Here is a 20166-nt window from a genome sequence, read left to right as displayed (position 1 = left end):
AGCAGGGAGCTTAATCTTTGGTAGTAACTCCAACATGAGGAAAGACAAAAGTAGTGTTCAATGCCAATCCATAATACAATCAAAATACAGTGGTATCTTGCTTTTAGAAGAACTTAGTTTATGAACAACTTGGAAACAGAAGTAGGTGTTCTGGTTTGTGAACTTTGCCTTGGAAGCTGAACATGTTCCACTTCCTGTTGAGTGTGTTCCATTTGTAAATTGAGTCCCCTGCTGCTAATCAGAAGTTTCCTGTTGAGTCTGTCAGCTGTTGAGTCCTGAGCATCCACGCAACACAGAGGCGATACTGTATCTGGAGATTTTGTTTTTGCTATTTTTTGTGTTTTTGTTTGCGTGGCTTTTTCACTTTTTGGACTGTGACTTGTGACTGTGGTTTGTGACTTCGTTTTTGTGACTTGTTTCTGTGACTGTGTGGAAGCCTGTTCAATACTGATTGATTGTGTGGCTGCAGAAATGGACAAAGCCCCCTGTCCAAATAATGACTGTCATCAGTGCAGGTAAGAAAAAAATAACAATTTTAATTTTTATCGTCTACAATACTGTCTTATTTATTTTATAGTACAGTACATTGATTATTGCTTTCATTTTATGGATCAATGGTCTCATTAGATAGTAAAATTCATGTTAAATTGCTGTTTCAGGGGTTGTTTTTAAAAGTTTGGAATGGATTAATCCATTTTGCATTACTTTCTATGGGAAAGCACACCTTGGTTTTAGAAAGCTTTGGTTTTAGAACAGACTTCCGGAACGGATTAAGTTTGGGAACCAAGGTACCACTGTACAAAACAAAGGGTCAGACTAGAGACAAGGTGAAGGCAGTCCATGCTCATGGCCAGCCACTCCAATAAAGTCAAAACTCGTACACAGGCAGCTCTTCCAGCCGGGGAGGGGGGGCGTATTCTTGAGCTGCTGGAACAACATCCTGACCTCCTCTGAGTCTTCTCTTTATCCAGGTGGCTCCTCAAGGGATCAACTTACTATTGAGCCTGCAGCTGGGCACTCTGGGTGGGGAAGGTTTTGGTTTGGCATTTGAGGTAATGTCTTTCGCTCAGGCTTGGGACTTGTTCAACCTGATTGCCAGATGAACTTCCTCACAGTGCAGACAGCACCCTTTTAGTCTCTCCCAAGGATCCTGACTCCTTGTTCCCAGACTGGGCCTGCTCAGAGGCTTGATGCAATGCCAGACCCTCCAAGTTATCCTCTGATGAGGAATCCTCTATCTCAGTCATAACATAAAGTGCCAGAAGACATGTTGTTGTTCTGGATAAAAGCTATTTCCTCTCAGAGATGACCGTCAATGAGATCCCAACCTTGAATGTACCTTCTAGTGAACACTGATAACAACATGGCAAGAAGGGAAGGAGGTTTTTAGCTCTGTGAATGTCAACACACAGAATTCTTGGGCAGCTGCTCATGTCCCAGCAGGGGCGACTTTCCTATCCCCTCGTTTCTGATTTCCTAAACTGATTGTACTTGCTGCTTCTTTTTATATAGTGGAGAATATCCGGCCCATGGGCCAAAAGCAGCCCCCCACCTCACCCCCGGCACCACTTTATGGCCCTTGGGATTCTTCTCAGGCTGCACCATCAGCAGATGGCTCCACACACTCAAGTCAATTTTGCTCAGCTTGAATGGGTTCTTGAACCACAAGAATGCCTCTTGCTTGCATGGATGGAGGATGGAGAGGTGTGTATGCAGAAATCTCTTGACTGTTTGCATGCTTGGGTATTTAACCTAATGTACAAGGGTAAGTATGGGACGTGGGTGGTGCTGTGGGTTAAACCACAGAGCCTAGGACTTGCCGATCAGAAGGTCGGTGGTTCGAATCCCCATGACGGGGTGAGCTCCTGTTGCTTGGTCCCTGCTCCTGCCAACCTAGCAGTTTGAAAGCACATCAAAGTGCAAGTAGATAAATAGGTACCGCTCTGGCGGGAAGGTAAACGGTGTTTCCGTGCGCTGCTCTGGTTCACCAGAAGTGACTTAGTAATGCTGGCCACATGACCCGGAAGCTGTATGCTGGCTCCCTCGGCCAATAAAGCGAGATGAGCGCCACAACCCCAGAGTCGGTCATGACTGGACCTAATGGTCAGGGGTCCCTTTACCTTTACAAGGGTGAGTATCGTACACTTTGTTCTGTCCATTGCTGCATGTAGCCTCACCCACTTTTAACTCTGGCCCTGCTCACCATTGGCATATCTCCAACTCTTCCCCCCCAAAAAATGAGAAAATGCAACCCTCCTTCAGACTGAAACACACACAATTGTTAAATGTCTACATCTGCTGACAATATTTTGCTTGGAAACAATAGTATCAGTCAATTTTTGGGTTGCAACAAAAATTGACAGATATGTTCTGTGGGAGGAAGGGAGAGGGTTGGCAAAGAGGGGACGCTCAATGTATCTGTGGAATTCTCTCTCTTTGTGTGTAATATGTTGAAAATCAATAAAATTTGTTATTTTAAATGTCACTTTATTATTTGGATATAAAAATGTTGATTTGCTACTGTTTAAAGTACTCTCACTCACCCTCTCTCTCTCTCTCTCTCACACACACACACACACACACACAGAGATGAGTGGTATAGAGATGAATATGCATCTGCAGGTACAGGACACTGGTTTGAGCCACATGATTAGTTGATGCCAGTTTAAAATGATCACTACAAACTAAAATAATGTAAGGAGCCAATGGACCAGTCAAATTAATGGACTGCAGTTCCTGCATTGTCTGAGCATATCCTTTGCTTCTGTCCCCGAGGTAACAAAGACTCACCCTCTGAAGAAGTAATAAGGTGACACAGACATGGAGATTACTCAAAACTTGACCAAGTGGATAATGACTGAGTGCTTCCCCTCTCTGGGTTGACAGCAGCCTCAGAACGCAACACCGTGGCTATTACAGATCAAACAGTAGGAAGGCATTATCACTAGCGAGCCAGAGAGGATGTGATAATTTATCCTGTTTGCTGACTCTATCACAGAGAGCCAGAATCTATTAGTCATATTGATTCTGGATGTTCCACCTTTGATGGTACAGAGCTGCACACAATGACAGAATCAAGTTATCCACATTCATCATTGTTTTACTTTGAAAGTAAATGAGTGTGTCACCGCAAAGTGGTGGCTCCTACAGTCAGTATAACCTATAAAACGGGAGTGATAAAGTTCCCCAGGCAAGAAAGCACCAAGAACATGCTGTTTGATGATGAGGGCTATGCAGCCGAGGATTATGGATACGGCGTGTTACCAGGTTGTTTTATGTGCTAAAGATAGAAGATAAACATGCCACTATATCATCTTTGTGGTATGGAGAATCATAAGTGTGCCTTGCATTTTGTTGGGTATGCATTATGACCTATGATTTATAACACAGAGATCCAATGGAATCTACAGTACAAGGGAGCTTTCCTGAGCACACAAAACACAACAAATGGATCCCTGACTTGCAAACTGGGGAAGAGAGAGACTGTATTTGAATTGCCTGTAAAATGATCCAATCCATTTGCCAACCTTGTGGGATGACTTGCAAACTGGGGAAGAGAGAGACTGTATTTGAATTGCCTGTAAAATGATCCAATCCATTTGCCAACCTTGTGGGATGGGACAAGAGATGTTGAAGAATTCCAACTAAAACAGGAGCAGGAATTTCACTTATCCGCCCTATGTCAGGAACAGAAATCAATCAATTGAATATGATTGACATTTGCTCTTGTTGTTGCTTTCAGTCCACAAATGATACACAATGGATTATGTTCTCATCCGCCCCATTTGCACTGTGTTCCCATTGCACTAAAGTGAATAGGGTGGAATAATGTAGCAATAATGAAACTTGTACCATTTGTGTAATTAATTATGAAAACTGCATAAATTACAAAAATTTTGCCAGAGTGGACAATGTGAAGAATGTGGTTTTGGCTGGGATACAAACTGCAATGGAACAGAAACTGGGCTGCATGTGTCAACACTGGGGAGAGAATAAAAACTTTGCCTCCTTATGTCCCTAGCAGAGACAAAAGGTTTGGAAACAAAACGGTATTTTGTCCTCAGCTGAGATCCTATGTGTGAACCAGCATCCAGGTCATCATTGAAAATTAAGCTCAGTTCTATAAAGAGGTGAGCAATATGATTCCACATTGTCAGTCCAGTTTTAAGCAGCATTTCCCTATCTCTGGTAGAAATGGCTCCCCTTCTTCTTGTAATATTTTGTTAAGCCACTTTAGAACAGTAATTATCTCACATGGGATGCCATGCAATTTGAGCAGCTGTATGTGAGTTCAGATGGGCTGGCCCCAAATATATTGATGGCTTATCAGAGATTTGAGTTTCATCAGCAGCAACTGATCAGTAAATTCATGTATTGTATCACATCTCTGCCTTATAATTTTAGTTCATGCAAACCAGCCCACACAAAGCCTACTCACACATAGAAAGTAATGATTATACTGTCCCAGGTTGGACATGCTTACCATGACTTAATAAACTGAAATATGTATAAGCCTTATGCCCATCCTTCTGTTGTTCAGTCTCTCCCTTTCAACACATTTTATTTTTTATTTTTATTTTTAAATTTATGTATCCCCCCCCCCCCAGGATCACAGGGCAGTTTATAATATAAAAACACAAAAATGCATAACATAATAACAAGCAAAATAATAGGCTCCTTCCCCAATTTAAAAGGCCATATATATTGTTTAATTAACCAAAGGCCTGGGAAAAGAGAAATGTTTTCACCTGCCACCTAAAGATATGTAGTTAAGCTTCCTGAGAACCTTCCTGGGAATACAAATGGGGAGCCACTACAAAAAATGCCCATTCTTCTGTTGACGCCCCCTAGACCCTGTGGGGACCACATCACCCCTGAGTTAATTAACCACAGTATTCCAAAACATCTAAAGGCCATGAGGTTGGCAAAGGCTGCCTTATCCATTGAGAATTACAGTGGTACCTCGGGTTAAGAACTTAATTCATTCTTGAGGTCCATTCTTAACCTGAAACTTTTCTTAACCTGAAGCACCACTTTAGCTAATGGGGCCTCCCGCTGCCACTGCACCACCGGAGCACGATTTCTGTTCTCATCCTGAAGCAAAGTTCTTAACCCGAGGTACTATTTCTGGGTTAGCGGAGTCTGTAACCTGAAGCGTCTGTAACCTGAAGCGTATGTAACCCAAGGTACCACTGTACAGGCAGAAGGACAAGCTTTTGTGGCCGCTTGGATATGGACACTGATTTCCAACCTGGTCTTCCTTATTTACTGAAAATTCAAATATTATTTCCATTTCATGATTTAATTGTGGTAATGGTAATTCATAATACTCACATAGCGTTCCTTGATTAATTTATAAACCAACTTACAGTGGTGCCCCGCAAGACGAACGCCTCGCAGGACGGAAAACCCGCTAGACGAAAGGGTTTTCCGTTTTGGAGGTGCTTCGCAAAACGAATTTCCCTATGGGCTTGCTTCGCAAGACGAAAATGTCTTGCGAGTTCCTGCGGTTTTTCCCCCCTTTCCCCCCCTTTTCCTAAGCCGCTAAGCCGCTCAACAGCTGATCGCTAAAAGCCGCTAAACCGCTAATAGCGCTAATCCGCTAAGCTGTCAATGGGCTTGCTTCGCAAGACGAAAAAACCGCTATACGAAGAGCCTCACGGAACGGATTAATTTCGTCTTGCGAGGCACCACTGTAATTGCCAAAGTGGCTTCTCCTGAGCCTAGCTAACTGAAACATCTCATTCCAGGTAACCACAAAGATTTCTTTTAGAAAAAAGTTATTGGAATGAAAAACATTTCACTGGAGACCAGTGCCTTGAGCCAGGACAGAAGCCTCATAAAACTTTGCATTCAGTCAATTGTGATGTAAGGTGTGCAGAAAAACATGACCTGCTAAAACTTGGGACACAGAATGCATGCAGTAAAGAGTGAACGGGAAAAGTTGAAGTGGGGGGCGGGGACGCAATGGCGATGCTTATTTTCAGCACACTGTAAAGTACAAAGAGACCCCATTTATGAGCAAAGCAACGGAGAAAACAAGAGCGATTCACTGATAAGCGGAGCTTTACAACACAGTCGGAACAATGCAGAAGAAACAACATCTAAGGAAACCAAAGCAAAGGACATCAGCAAAGAAAGGGCACCATCAGGACATTCTCTTGAAGGAGTAAGTGAGAGACAAAACAATAAAAGGAGGATTTCTTTGCTATACAAAACATCAGACTTGCCTCAATAGAAAGATGTTGTGGAGTCAAATAGCCTAGGTCTTTTATTGCTTGTTATTAGGAAACCAAACAGCAGTTCAGGCTTTTGTGAAACATAGAACTCGGCTGATTGTAAAGAAGGAGGGAGATAAAATAGTGTGTCTGTTTTTACATAGCAACATTATGTGCTTTTGGTTGAAGAAAGAAATGATAACTGAATCTCGGCAGGAGGTCAAATGTAAGTCAAGCTGGGGGAGAATTGGTGGGGGAATGGAAAAAATCAACAACTGGAAGTATATCTTGCAGACTCAAGCTTGAAGAAGACAGAATGCAGGTCGATCTGTTCTAGAATAAGTCTCCCCACTTTTTAATATTACTTTTAAATAGGTAGGGGGTCTGTGAGTGTGTGTTTATCCCATTCTTGTTGGGGGCAGTTGCACCTGACAAAAGTGATTTTAAATCTATAATTACAGACAGTTTTTCCAGATCAAAAATCGTCCCTGGAGGCCCTGTGAACTCCTCAGTGGGGTAAAAACTACAAGCATTCCTCCTACAGCAGGGATAACAGCAACTAAGGTAGAAAGGAGCAAATTAAATGTTGCTTTCGGCATCTGGGGCTGGTTGATGAAAATGTCCCACAGGTGAGTTGGGGTTATAGTTATTATGTCATCAGAAAGCCAAATTGTGCTCATGCTGCTAGCTAGCGTGTGTCCTACATTACAGAGGATAGCCCCTTATTTGAAGAGCTGTTCAATCCACCTCTGATTTAAAGATAAGAAGGGATAGCAGGGCCTTGAAGTTGTCATCAACAGCTAGCACACGGACAACAAATTCAGTAGCATGCAGCACCACTGTGAGTAATAAGAGTTCTTCTGAAATCCTATTCCCATAACTGTAAATAAACATATGCAAAGTTTACACAAATCTGCCTCAACCTCTGTCCTTCTTTTTGGCAATGTGGAAGTGGTAACTGTACTCAAAGCTGTGGAAGATTTTAAGGTACTGGCAGAGGGTGTCACTGTGAAAAGAATAATATATGTGCCTTGCTGTGAAGCCGTGCTTTTAAAAGGCTTTGAGTACCTCAGGCTTTGGTGTGACCCGAGAAACTTTTGCACTGGGCGCAAACAGACTGAACAGTCCACAAATAACTACCTGAATTGCTATCTTAATGTCAGGTGTAGCACAAGACACGGAACGCTGGCAGTTTTACCAGTTGAGGTTTATTTAGCAATAACAGGCTTTCAGCAGTCTGAGCTTCCACAGCTCATTCCTCACTGACAGAGTTAGTTGACTCGACTGGCTTCTGGCCCCTCCCAAGGCCAGATATACACCACGTCCTCCCCCATTTCCTGCTGGTCTTCCTTTGTTCTAATCACTTGCTCCGCCTCCTATTTCTTGGAGACTCAGGTGCAGCCAATTCCTCCTCCTCTGGAGCTGAATCCAAACCCCTCCTATCACCTGCCTCCTGCTCCTGCATCTCTGTGCTGCTGCAAAAACTTACAGGCAGCATTCCAGAGCGAGAAGGGCTTATCTCACTTTCTTAGTGTGAACGAATCAAGTTCCTGTTTTCCTCTGCCTCTTCCTTGAGAGCCAGTGTGGTGTAGTGGTTAAGAGTGGTAGTCTCGTAATCTGGGGAACCGGGTTCGCGTCTCCGCTCCTCCACATGCAGCTGCTGGGTGACCTTGGGCCAGTCACACTTCTTTGAAGTCTCTCAGGCCCACTCACTTCACAGAGTGTTTGTTGTGGGGGAGGAAGGGAAAGGAGAATGTTAGCCGCTTTGAGACTCCTGAAAGGGAGTGAAAGGCGGGGTATCAAATCCAAAAACTCTTCTTCTCTTCTTCTTCTTCCTCCCCCTCTGCAGACGCCTCTCTGCCAGCCATGTCTCTGACATTTGAGTTGGACAAGGAACAGATGAGAGGCCATAGATCCACACGGAATAGCCCCGACCTCACTCACCTACTTGTCACACATGAAACAGAGTTCTATGTGCATAGCAACATGTGTATCTAGAGATCCTGCATGTGAGGGGGGATCCTAGAAGCCCTCCCACTACCACTGCATGGAGATCAGTGTGCATTTCTCCCATGAGCAGACGGTACGGGGTTGGGACTGTCGGATGTATTATTCAGTGACACAGGAAGGGTTGGCTCATAGGGCCTCACAACCCACCTTACACATTCCTCAGGTGTGTGTGGGTGTTTGGGTGCCATATGAACGATCCATGTAACACTGCGTCGTCGGGACATCTACCAAGACCAGGGGTCAGCAAACTTTTTCAGCAGGGGCCAGTCCACTGTCCCTCAGACCTTGTGGGGGGGCAGACTTTATTTTTTGGGGGAAAATTGAATGAATTCCTATGTCCCACAAATAACCCAGAGATGCATTTTAAATAAAAGCACACATTCTACTCATGTAAAAACACGCAGATTCCCGGACTATCCATGGGCCGGATTTAGATAGCGATTGGGCCGGATCCAGGCCCCGGGCCTTAGTTTGCCTACCCAAGACCTATACATCTTAGAATTAAGATATCTCACCCCCTTATGTTCCCAACTAATCACTGTACTCTGCAGCCAAAGGCCTCCTGCAGATACCACCTTTATCACACCTTAACACATCTTAATGCAGGAATTTGGCCTTTACAGTTGTTACCTACCCTTTGGGATGCACTCCCGTTAAATGTATGACAGCCACGCTTCCTTTTCCAACAAGTCTTTTAAGAAGAAATCTTCCCCAGTCTGCAACTATATTGGAATTATTTTTAGTTGTTTTTAGATGCTTTAATTGCTGTTGTCAGGATATTTGCTGCCCTGGGCTCCTCTTGGAAGAAGGGCATGATATGCAAGGGACAGGCAACTTGTAGCCCGACTCCAGTTCCCATCAGTCCCCGCCAGCATAGCCAATGGTCAGGCATGAGGGGTACCAGAGTCCAAAAGCCTCTGGAGGACCATAGATTCCTTATCCCTGTCCTACGTCCTCAGCCCACAATGTACTTTCCTTACCAGTTTCTTATTTAAATAAAACATTAACCCTGAGTTTTGTGAATTTTCAAAGCGAGCTGAGTCCTTTGCAAATTTTTAATTGGTCCTAATAAAGGTATAATAGAGCTGCTTTGTGAATTTTACAGAAGCTCTGCCACAAACAGTCAACTGAAATCTGCTGCCGAAATAATTAGGGCAGGGCTGTGCCTTTCAGAGCAACATTAAAGTTGGTGCTGCCTCAGCAGGATCTAAGCCCCTTGATTCATGCCTGTGCAACATTCAAGCAGAATTCCAAAACTGTATTTCCTTATTTGCAGGCCTCCCTAATTGTTTGCTTTTGCTAATGTGCAATTCAGCTTAAACACTATTCCCCCCCCCAAAAAAAAAAAACACACCTCAGCTGTGCATCAAGAATGCTGCAGTGGCCTTTTATCTGTAAATTAATTTGATCCAGGCAGATCAAAGCTGTGGAACTGGATCATCTCACTCCCTCTCTGTTAAGCACATAAAGTAACAGGACTTGTGGTGGGGGTGGGATAGCTTTTATGCCCACACTAGGTGCAGCCTCCCTCTCTTCCCAGCCCCAGAACTAATAGTAGATGCATGTTATGGGACTAGGGGTGGGAGAATCTGTTAATTACTCTTTCTCTTGCTTTCTCACTGCTCCAATCTTCAGTTATCTCTGTTTCAACATCAGTTTGTACTATTTATTCCTACAAGCCACCCCAATCTCTGCCAAGCAGTGGCAAGATTCCAGGGGTCTTTGCACTTAACCAGGGATTGTGTTCCTTTGGAATGAGCTACAGCGGAAACTGCAGTGTCTTTAAGAAATATGGTTTAGTCACACATACTTACGCCTGAGTCTTATGGAGGCAGTGCAGAACACTCCACCCCATGAGTGTCTCTTTTTGCTCCCCTCTCAGGCTTGGGTCTAGAGCAGAAAATAGCCATGCTCCCCAGTCTCTGCATGCAGCCTCTCCCAGCCAACACAACATTGAGTTCTGGCCCCTCTCTTCTTCTTCTTCCTCAAAACCCTTGCTCAAAAATCTGTGTCTAAAAGAACACATTTTCCCTGTGGTGACATCACGCCCCCTGTTACCCTGGCAACCTCTCTCCCCCAACTCTGCTATTGTCTTTTGCTAACACAACTGGGGAGGAAGTCCTCCCCCCCCCCCACTTCTTGCCTAACACTGAATGTCTCAGCTCTTGTCAGGGCAATGTCATCTTCTGTCTCAACCTGTATTTTTACACTGTGCCTGGCATCTTCAATACTACTCCAAACCATTTACTAAATGTAAGAATTTATGGGGAAATGCCAAGACAGTGGTACCTCGGGTTAAGTACATAATTCGTTCCGGAGGTCTGTTCTTAACCTGAAACTGTTCTTAACCTGAAGCACCACTTTAGCTAATGGGGTCTCCTGCTCCTGCCGCGCCGCCGCTGCACGATTTCTGTTCTCATCCTGAAGCAAAGTTCTTAACCCGAGGTACTATTTCTGGGTTAGCGGAGTCTGTAACCTGAAGCGTATGTAACCCAAGGTACCACTGTACACGCATTCCATAGCGTTTCAGAAAGTGTGAATTAAACAGATTCACCATGAACCATGCTGAGACCTCCGGGTATAGGGCGGTATATAAATTTGATAAATAAGTAATAAACAAAAGTGTGAATGAATGTAATTTCTCCCTCACTCCTACATGGGACTATAGAAATGTGGATCATTAGTGATCATATATAGCCCTATCTACGAGGAACTCCCCACTGCATTCTACCTATGACATCAATAGACACAAATCTGACATCAGAAATGGAAATATCCATAAACCAGAAGGAAAATATTTCATGATACCAGGATGCCGGGCTACTGATCTCTAGGTGGCTATCCTTGAACCAATGAATTTCAATGGAGGTTGTAGCATGATAATTTAAATTCATCATGAAATTCAGCTCTATTCATTGGGGTATGACTAAAGACAATTGTATCCTTTCCCATAATAGATGCTATTAAACATTTACTGGTTTATTGCTTGTATTTATATCTATTTAGGTTGTCTGGTCTTTGACAGCAATAAAAATGACAGATAAGATAGATAAAGGTATTTAATTTTTTTGCACAATTTTTATCTTAAGAAAGGGAAGGAAACTTAGAAATGATTATATGCTATGAAAGTTAGAATTTCTAGATGGGCTGAAGGAGGCTAGCTCCTCAGTAATAGCAAACACTGATTGATTGTGCTTTATCAATACAGTTACTATGAAATTCTTAAATTGCTCCATTTTGTAAAAGCTCAGAATTGCTGCATTGCATTGTTTTATGTCGCTTTGTTTTCTTCAGATTTCATAATATAAGCAGCTTCTATGTAAAGATAATAAAATGCCTTTAAACAAGGCATTGCACACCATTAAACAAATGGATTTGTTTCTGTTACAACCTTGTGCAGTCTTTATGCAACATTTTATGCTGCTTCTCTGAGTTGTTAATGAGCAATTTTGAACCCTGATGAGATCCCCAAATTATTATCTGCCATCAAAAGGTGATGTCATGGTAAGGCCACTGCATTAGACTGATGAATTTCCACATTTTTTGCTCTATAGGACGCACCCGACCATAGGACGCACCTTGTTTTAGAGGGGGAGAACAAGAAAAAAAAAATATCCCCCTCTCTGCTCAGTGCCCCTTCAGTGAAGCGGCAGGAGAAACGGAGCCCCTTCCATTTCTCCTCCCGCTTCGCGGAAGGGGCACTGCGCAGCTCTCCCTCTCTGCTGAAGCCAGGAGAGTCTTGCTCTCCTGGCTTCAGCAAAAGGAAGCCTTTGGAGCACAGAGGGACCTCCCGCCTGGAGCCAGGAAAACCCTGAAGCCAATGCAAAAGGAAACAGAGAGGGGAAGGAGAAAAAGGAGAGAGAAAGGAGAAAAAAGACTGGCGGAAATGACTGGCAGAATCCGAGACCAGGGAGAAGAGTTGGTGGAAGAAGATTGGAAAAAAAATTAAAAGATTATTTACAGAAATACTGTAAAATCAATGAATGTTAAAAAAATGTTGGAATAAAGTTATATGGCTTTAGCAGAAAGGTTATAAGGAATTAAGTACAAATAGATTTTTAATGTATTAAAGGGAAAAAATAAGGTTAGAATAAGTTAAGATAAATTACAGGACAGAAAACTGAGGAAGATGGAAAGGAATTGCTGAAACAGTTAACTGAAGTGAAATACAAAAAGGGAGGTGTGAGGAGGTCGTGGAAACAAGTGAATGAAAGATAAGATACTGAAATTATTGGATGTGTTTTAAATTGTGTTTGTTGTGTCTTGTTAATTTAATGTTTTAGTGATAGTGTTACGTAGTGTTTTTGTTTTTGTATTGTATTGTATTGTATTGTTGAATTCTTTTTCTTTCTTTTATAGTCTTTAAACTGTTAATATTATTTTTTTAAAAAAAAGAAAGGAGAAAAAAGAAAGAAGCCCCAACCTTGCCACACCGCTGCCACCACCGCCGCTAAGGAAGAGAGGTAGGAGAGCACCGGGAGGGCAAGGACACGTGGCCCAGCCCAGACCCGACCGAAGCCTACTCCACGGCGGCTAGCACTCCAAGACAGCAGGCCCAGAGGAAGGCCACACAACAGAGGAGACCACAGAAGAGAAGGTTTTAGTTCTTAATTTAAAAAAAAAAAAAACACAAAACGTTTTTTAAAAATAACTTTTTTTTCTTTTCAAAAAACAGTGTCCCCAGATTCATTGAAAAAAATCTGGTAACCTTAATTTAGATTCAGCAGTATTTCTCACTGTGTTCCATCAGACCATGGTGAGCCTGTGTTACAGGAAATTCTCAGGACAAAATCATTCCTTATAGTGAGCTGACAGCGTTGTCTGCACTAGCCTCCTGATGATCCCCTTCCACTAAGCAGGTTGTCAAAAGGTTGGTAGGAGGTGAGCTGAGGCTGTATATTGAAATAAATGAGCGTGTCACCTGCCTCTTCAAAAGGATGCACTCCAATGCTTGCAGCTTTCCTGCAACCATGTTCACCTGACGTCAGAATGTTGTTTGTTCCATGTGTTAATTGTGGCAAGGGGCCTTAATTAGCAACGTATTAAAAGAAAAGAATCACGCACTACAGTGCAAAAGAATTATGGATGAAAAAAATGCATGCTAATAATGATTCAAAAAAATCGGAATATGAAGTCTACATTCCAACCAGCTTAATTTTTCCCTACAAAACCATTTGCATTTGATCATGAGCTTTTTGGGGGCAGAGAGAGGAGAAGCAGAGCGGATCACGGCTGGCTGCATCACCTTCCAAAAGAGCACAGCCTGGTCCTGTGTTTTGGAGTGAATTAGCTGTCTTGCTCATAAATTACCATACTTGTCAGAACAAAGGAATGTACAGTCTGGAATTCTATTGTTGTGGGGAAGCACACAGCCATTTATTTAAATGTAGACCAGGTCTTGAAAGGTTATGAATTATTACTCTGAGTAGACTGCTTACCTTGATGTGAAGAGAGAATTAGCCTTATACACTGAGCCTTTATGGGAAGTTTTATTGTCCAGAGCAAATATGACCAGTTAGGATTTACAGACTTTATTAGCAGCAATAACCATTTTACAACCAACACCAGTAAATCAGGGTTTATTGAGAACTCCGCCATTTTAATCTGCAGAAAGCCATTAAAATGTCTCCTTTTTTATCAGACATCATTCCTAACTTTTATGAAAGACAGATTTTCCATTTAGCTGGTAAATGTAAAGTATTATAGTTCGAAATAATGAATTGATCTGAAAGTAGTCAAGTGGGCTCTGTCTCAACAGCCACAAGGGTTAACTCCTGGGATGGTGTGAGGGTTTGATGAAGCCATTCCGGACATTACAGCATTAATATATGCACAGTTTATAGGAAGGGGAGGCTGATTTTAACAGCTTTTAATCCTCTACCTAATAACATCTCAGCTATTTTATTTCTTCCTGTCTTCATGATAAGATTGAATGAGAGCTCTGTGTTGGTTATACCTTTGATGTACCAAGTCCATGATAACGGCAATACATTCACAGGTGTAAGCTTTCCCATAACTAAAGGAGACTATTGTCTTGGTAAATTGCCATAGCCCAAATTGGAAGATTATATGAACTCTTCCATCTCGGGAAGCCATTTCATGACTGTGGTTAAGCCAACACCACTGTAACTGTGTGGCTCCTAAACTGTCCCTCCAGATGTGAATGGGTCCTTCTGATCATTGAATGAATGTTTTAGGCAGCAATTCAAATCCCTGGTGGGCAGTAGCGGGGCTTAACAGAGTGGTGAAGCTACTGCCATATCCAGAGTTCTGTTGTTTCCACCAGCGAAGGCGGAAGGTGCAGGGGGCACAGGAAAATCCTAGAATTTTGCTGCACCAGGTCCAATAGCTGAACTAGCTTAAGACCCAACTTGATTGCACCATTTTTGTCCCTGCCCGACCCTAAAAGCAATTTGCTGGAAGAGGAAAAGTGGAACTGACATCAAGGGATGTGTGCCCTTTAGCAGCTGAAAATGCAGCTCAGTTGTTCCTTTCCTCATTCCGGATCAAAACTGGTTTGGGGAGAATCACATCAAAACACAGTATATCATAAGAAACGGCAGAACAACAGATATGGATTATGGCTAGCATCATGTGTACGCTGCTTCCCTAAACAGTGGTGGGAGCACGCCGGATGCAGAGGAAATGGGAGCGTGTACACATGGGAGAAAACAGTTTACGCACACCCTCTCTGCACAAAATGATCACAATCCTGATTCCGGCCCCCTGCAGATGCTACTTAATGGCAACAAAACCACTGGTGTTAAAAGCAATCATGCATTTAACATAATGTGTGGTTTGGCTCTTAGACACACATTTTATTTCCTGTTCTCATTTCTATTCAGAGGTTTTGCTACTCCTAGCTAGCTGGAAGCTTATTCTTTGGAGTAGTTTCTTTCTTTTTTTTGCCTTCCTCCTCCCAGTTTGCCTCATTACTCATCATATAAACTAGTTTCCAATGGCATGTGCTCAGCAGGCCCTCTGACTAATGAACAGAATGTGCTGCTTGTTCTTTAGAGTTTTATTGTTTCTCTGGCTTCTTCTGTCCACCCAATTAATAAGATACCATAGTGATTTTGACTGAGATGAGAAGCAAGCAGCCTCTGGTTTAGATCAGTTTCTCTCTCTATCAATGTGTACCTTAATATCAGCAGTGCAGATGTGGCTCTAAGTCTTGTTGGAGAGTAAACTTACCATAGCACAGATGGAATTGCTGGCCCAAAGCTCCAGCTCTGAGCTGATAGATAGAACCAACAACCTGCTGTAACACAAGCACCACTGCTTTTCCAGCTGTGTCCACAGAGAGAAAACTGGCAATCAGGCTGAATAAGAACAGAAGAACAACTTGCTGGATCAGGCCAATGGCCCATCCAGTCTAATATTCTGTTCTCACGATGACCAACCAGATGACTATAGGAAACCTACAGACTCCCCACCTGCAGTTTCCAGTAACTGGTCTTCAGAACCTACTGCTCGCAGCTGAGGTTTATTTGGGGCACCCCAATTACAGTCCCAATCTGCAAAAAGGAGGATTTAATATTGTTCATGGGGCTTGTACATTAAAGGCACCACCACCATCAATTATCTCTGTACCAGGCAGCAACTCTTATGTTAAGGAAGCAGGTGGATGATTGCTCAGTGGTCGAAACCATACTTTGCATGCAGGTCCAGTCCCTGAAAAGATCAGGTAGTAGGGTTCTGGGAAAAACCACTGGAAGAGACCATGCAAAATTGCTGCCAACCAAATATATGATATTGACCTAGATCAGTCTTCCCCAACCTGGTGCCCTCCAGATGTTTTGGACTACAAGTCACATTGGACCCAGCTGCATGGACTATGGTCATGAATAATTGTGTTCAAAACTCTGAGGGCACCGGGCTTGGCCTTGTTCTTAGGTTGGAAATATACACCGAATGAACACACACACACAATTCTGGAATAGTCTGTTTGGACATACCTGGTGGGAGGGTGTTAGCTGTAGTAAATAACACCAAACCACCTAGTGTCACACTAGGACTGGGAAGACCCAAGCTCAAATCTGTATGAAGCCATTAAATTTGCAATATGACCTTGGGTCTGTCACTTGCTCTCAGCCTCTCCTACTGGCAGGCCACTGCCAGCGACTACCGGCCGGTTGCTGAGCAACATACAAAGACAAGGGAATATTTCTTACAACTATCTTTTTATTCAGTATTTACAGAAAGAGGCTATAGAACCCAACCTCTTGGATAATGGCGCTGTCCTGAGTGAACCCTCCCCCACTTCCTCATTCTCGTCCTTTCTCCTATGGGTGCTGCTACGTGCCCTCTGTCTTTGAGCTCTTTGCTCTCCTATTTTCAAGGCTCACCAGGTTCGGGGGGGGGGGGTTGGAATGTTTTCTAAAGACACTGTGTCAATCAGCTGTTGCCCCCTGCTGCTGCTTCCTCCTCCTCCACCTCTCCCATTATTTCTCAACTTTTCCTCTCATCTGCCTCTGAGCTGCAACCTCCCTCAAACCCCTGTTGTAAATCTAAACTGTCTTCCTCTTCCTCCCCCCTGGAAAGGTCTAGCTGGGGAGGCAGTCTCCACCATTCCTCCTCTGCCCAGTCCCTGACATCTACCTGACAAGGTTGTAAGAACCAAACAGAGGGGTTGCAGTATGTATGCCACATTAAGCAATTGGGAGCAAGAAGGTGAGATATAGATGCTGTTCTTGTTACCATTTATTGTTGCTAGTTTTGTGGTCAACATTTGTGTGTGTGTGTGTGTGTGTGTGTGTGTGTGTGTACACAGAAAGGTAGAGATGAAGAGAGGTTATGTGCATGAATTATGATCAGTTACCTACAGCGGTCTGTGCTTATTCCCAATTACTAATCTGAAGAGTGGGCAGTCGGTTCCGTGGGGAGGATTGAAGAGGATCTTTCAGGGAAGCAATTGCAGCATAAGTAATTACAGATACAAGCTGACCACTTTCAGTAATTGTCTGTCATGATACTGAAGGAAGAGCATAAGGCTTGAAGAAAGAGCCGGAATGGCAAGAAATTTGTGATCAATGGCAATGATCAAAAGAAAACTACAAAATCCAGGCAAGATGTTTTATTTAGCTGCTCGGCTGGCCACACACAATTAATGTGTCAGTGTTTTCATGGAGTTTCCAGTACTCAGAGGACTAAAAGCACTGCATGCTGCTATTTGCCTTCCAACTGTTCAATACGCTTCCCTTTCTAAGGTGCGATCTACACAAATAACTCACTACATGGTAAAACTGGTCTTGGAAAGGGGAGACGGAGCCCAGAAACTCTTTTAGTACATGATGTGCTATTTGTCTACTCAAAGTGGAAGCTGCTCTCATAAGAACCTAAGGAGAGCCTGGTGGCCCATCTAGTGCAACGTTCTCTTTCTTGCAATGTGGCCAACCAGATGCCCATGGAAAGTCATTGAGCAGGATCTGAGCGCAACAGCATTCTCCCTTCCTGAGGTTTCTAGCATTTTACTTAAATTATGCAACAACATGCATTAGCACAGCGATATGGGAGATATGTGCAAAGGAAACATATCATAAACTCCCCTCATGGTTACTCTGGAAAAGTTTGCTGGAGTGGTGTTGATCCCTACCATGGCAAAACTCCTCCTATGTTCCAACAGTATCATTTAATATATTTAAAAAATTGTCCAGTAGCACCTTAGAGACCAACGAAGTTTGTTCTTGGTATAAGCTTTCTTGTGCATGCACACTTCTTCAAATACACAGAATTTAATGACATTTAATGTCATTTAATGACAGCTATTGGCTGGCCCCTTTCTTTTGTTGGGCAGATTACTGGTTAATGACACAGGATGGTCAGTAGATAGTTTCTCAGTGGGAGATAATGGAAAGGAAATAATTGCTGATATCCACTCAGAGCATGTCAAAAGATTCAATTTGTAATACATAGGAGGTACACAAATATTGCTTCACCTGGGACGGGAGGCTTAAATAAGCTTTTAAGCCTGTCTTGCAGTGCTTAATTCATATTTAAATTCACACTGCAACCTGATTAAACCAAAGGAATCCAAACATAACAACACAGACACTGTTGTTGTTTTTTGTCCAATGCCAAGGGCATGATCCCTCACCTCTGCAGCAGGCACTCCCTCTGGTGGGCGACAGTGGAGAACAATCATGCCTTCAATAGGAACTTCCCTCCCCTGAGGGTCTTGCTCAAAGTTCTTGCGCAAATCTGTAAAGAATAACACATTGCAGTTAACCATTAAAAAAAAATCAATGGAATAACGAATAATAATAATAATAATAATAATAATAATAATAATAATAATAATTTATTATTCATACGTCGCCCATTTGGCTGAGTTTCCCCAGCCACTCTGGGCGGCTCCCAATCAAGTGTTAAAAACAATGCAGAATTAAATATTAAAAACTTCTCTAAACAGAGCTGCCTTCAGTTGTCTTTTATGTTTATCTGTTTGACATCTGGTGGGAGGGCGTTCCACAAGGCAGGTGCCACTACCGAGAAGGCCCTCTGCCTGGTTCCCTGTAACCTTACTTCTCGCAATGAGGGAACTGCCAGAAGGCCCTCGGAGCTGTACCTCAGTGTTTGGGATGGACGATGGGGGTACCTCCTCCAAGTATACAGGTAAACAGGTTAGTCTCTTGCAGCAGATATAGTAAAGCAGGCTTAGGGCCAAGTTCCATTTTAGAAAACCTATCAAAGACCACCAGAAGCATGGCTGACTACATCCCCAGGGTTTCTGCACACACATTTGTTCATCTTGGCAAGCAAGAAATACTGTCCCAGTTCAAAACCCCTTAAGCAGGGCCTCTGAGGAGTGTGGCATGGCCCAGGGAGAGTCTTGGGTGCCACATCCAGAGGCCTAAAGGGCCACTTCCAGACAGGGTCTGAGGTTCTGTAGCAAAATATATGTCTGGGCTGAAAGGAAAAACTCCAGCAGTGTTGATGAATAACAAAAGGGTGTTTATTGCTAGCAATAAAGGCTCAGTGGGATCACTCTCCAAAAGCTGAGCAAAGCCCCAAAGGGTGGGACCTGCTGTTATCTGTTAAAGCCAAACATATGCATAAACTTCCTTCAATTTAAAGTTACAACGCAATACTAATTACACAATGTATGGTCCTTCCTTCATTACCTATTCACTAGGCAAGGAAACAAAGGACTCTCTCTTGTCAAATGTAGACACTTAAGAATGTTGTTTACAACCTTAGGAGTAAAGCTGCTCCTAGCTCAAAATAAGGCACAAGGCCTGTAGCCTGGCTAGTTAGCTGAGCTTATAGGTCTCTATGTGCATCACTTCCCCACGCTTGCGTCATGAGTTCTGTGGCACCTTGAAGGCCAGCACATTGACTACAGTGTGAGTTTTCATAGGCAAGCAGTTATTTCATAGGCAAGCAGTTATTTCACCAGATGTAGAAAGTGGGATAATTTAGATGGTGTGTGCATTTGTACATATATAAAGAAACAGAAAAAAACAGGAATGCACTCATACGCCACCCCTTCTCCAAGGAGCTCACAGCAGCATATATGGTTTACCCCCCCCCCCAACACAACACCCCTTTGAAGTATGTTAGGCTGTGAGAGACTAACTGGCCCCCACTGTGCTTTGTAGCTTAGTGATGCTTTGAACCTGGGTCTCTCCATTTCTAGCCCAACACTAGCCACTATGCCACACTGGCTGTCCTAAAAGGCTGGAAAACAGCATTGCAAAACATGGAGGAGTATGGATTTTGGTTAATATATTGGTTAAAGCAGTTCAAGGAGTGTAAAATTGGTAGGGTCTCTATGTGAATGAATTGATAGGGTCTCTATGTGAATGAATGTCTCCCCCATTCCTAAATCCTAAGCACAATTACTAGGGAGCTAGTCTCACTGGACATAGTGGGACTTGGCTCATAATAAGAATGCTAAGCATAGTGCTGGACAGCTCCCATGCCTGGGAACTGACTA

At 43.1% G+C, this 20166-nt stretch overlaps 1 protein-coding gene across 2 annotated transcripts in view; it reads right to left on the bottom strand.

Moving 5' to 3' along the window:
• The window catches only part of UNC5D (unc-5 netrin receptor D), a 435843-nt gene that overhangs the window by 189528 nt on the left and 226149 nt on the right, over positions 1-20166 (bottom strand). For both annotated transcript variants that reach the window (XM_083713478.1, XM_083713479.1), the window contains exon 4: positions 18325-18428. In XM_083713478.1, the coding sequence (XP_083569604.1) occupies positions 18325-18428 (104 nt within the window). The remainder of the gene's footprint in view (positions 1-18324; positions 18429-20166) is intronic.

The sequence above is a fragment of the Podarcis gaigeae genome (genome assembly GCF_964106915.1).
Source record: "Podarcis gaigeae genome assembly, chromosome: 15".
Classification (NCBI taxonomy): Eukaryota; Metazoa; Chordata; class Lepidosauria; order Squamata; family Lacertidae; genus Podarcis; species Podarcis gaigeae.
The sequence above is the reverse complement of the archived record's forward strand: the minus strand, read 5'-3'. Positions and strand labels throughout refer to the sequence as shown.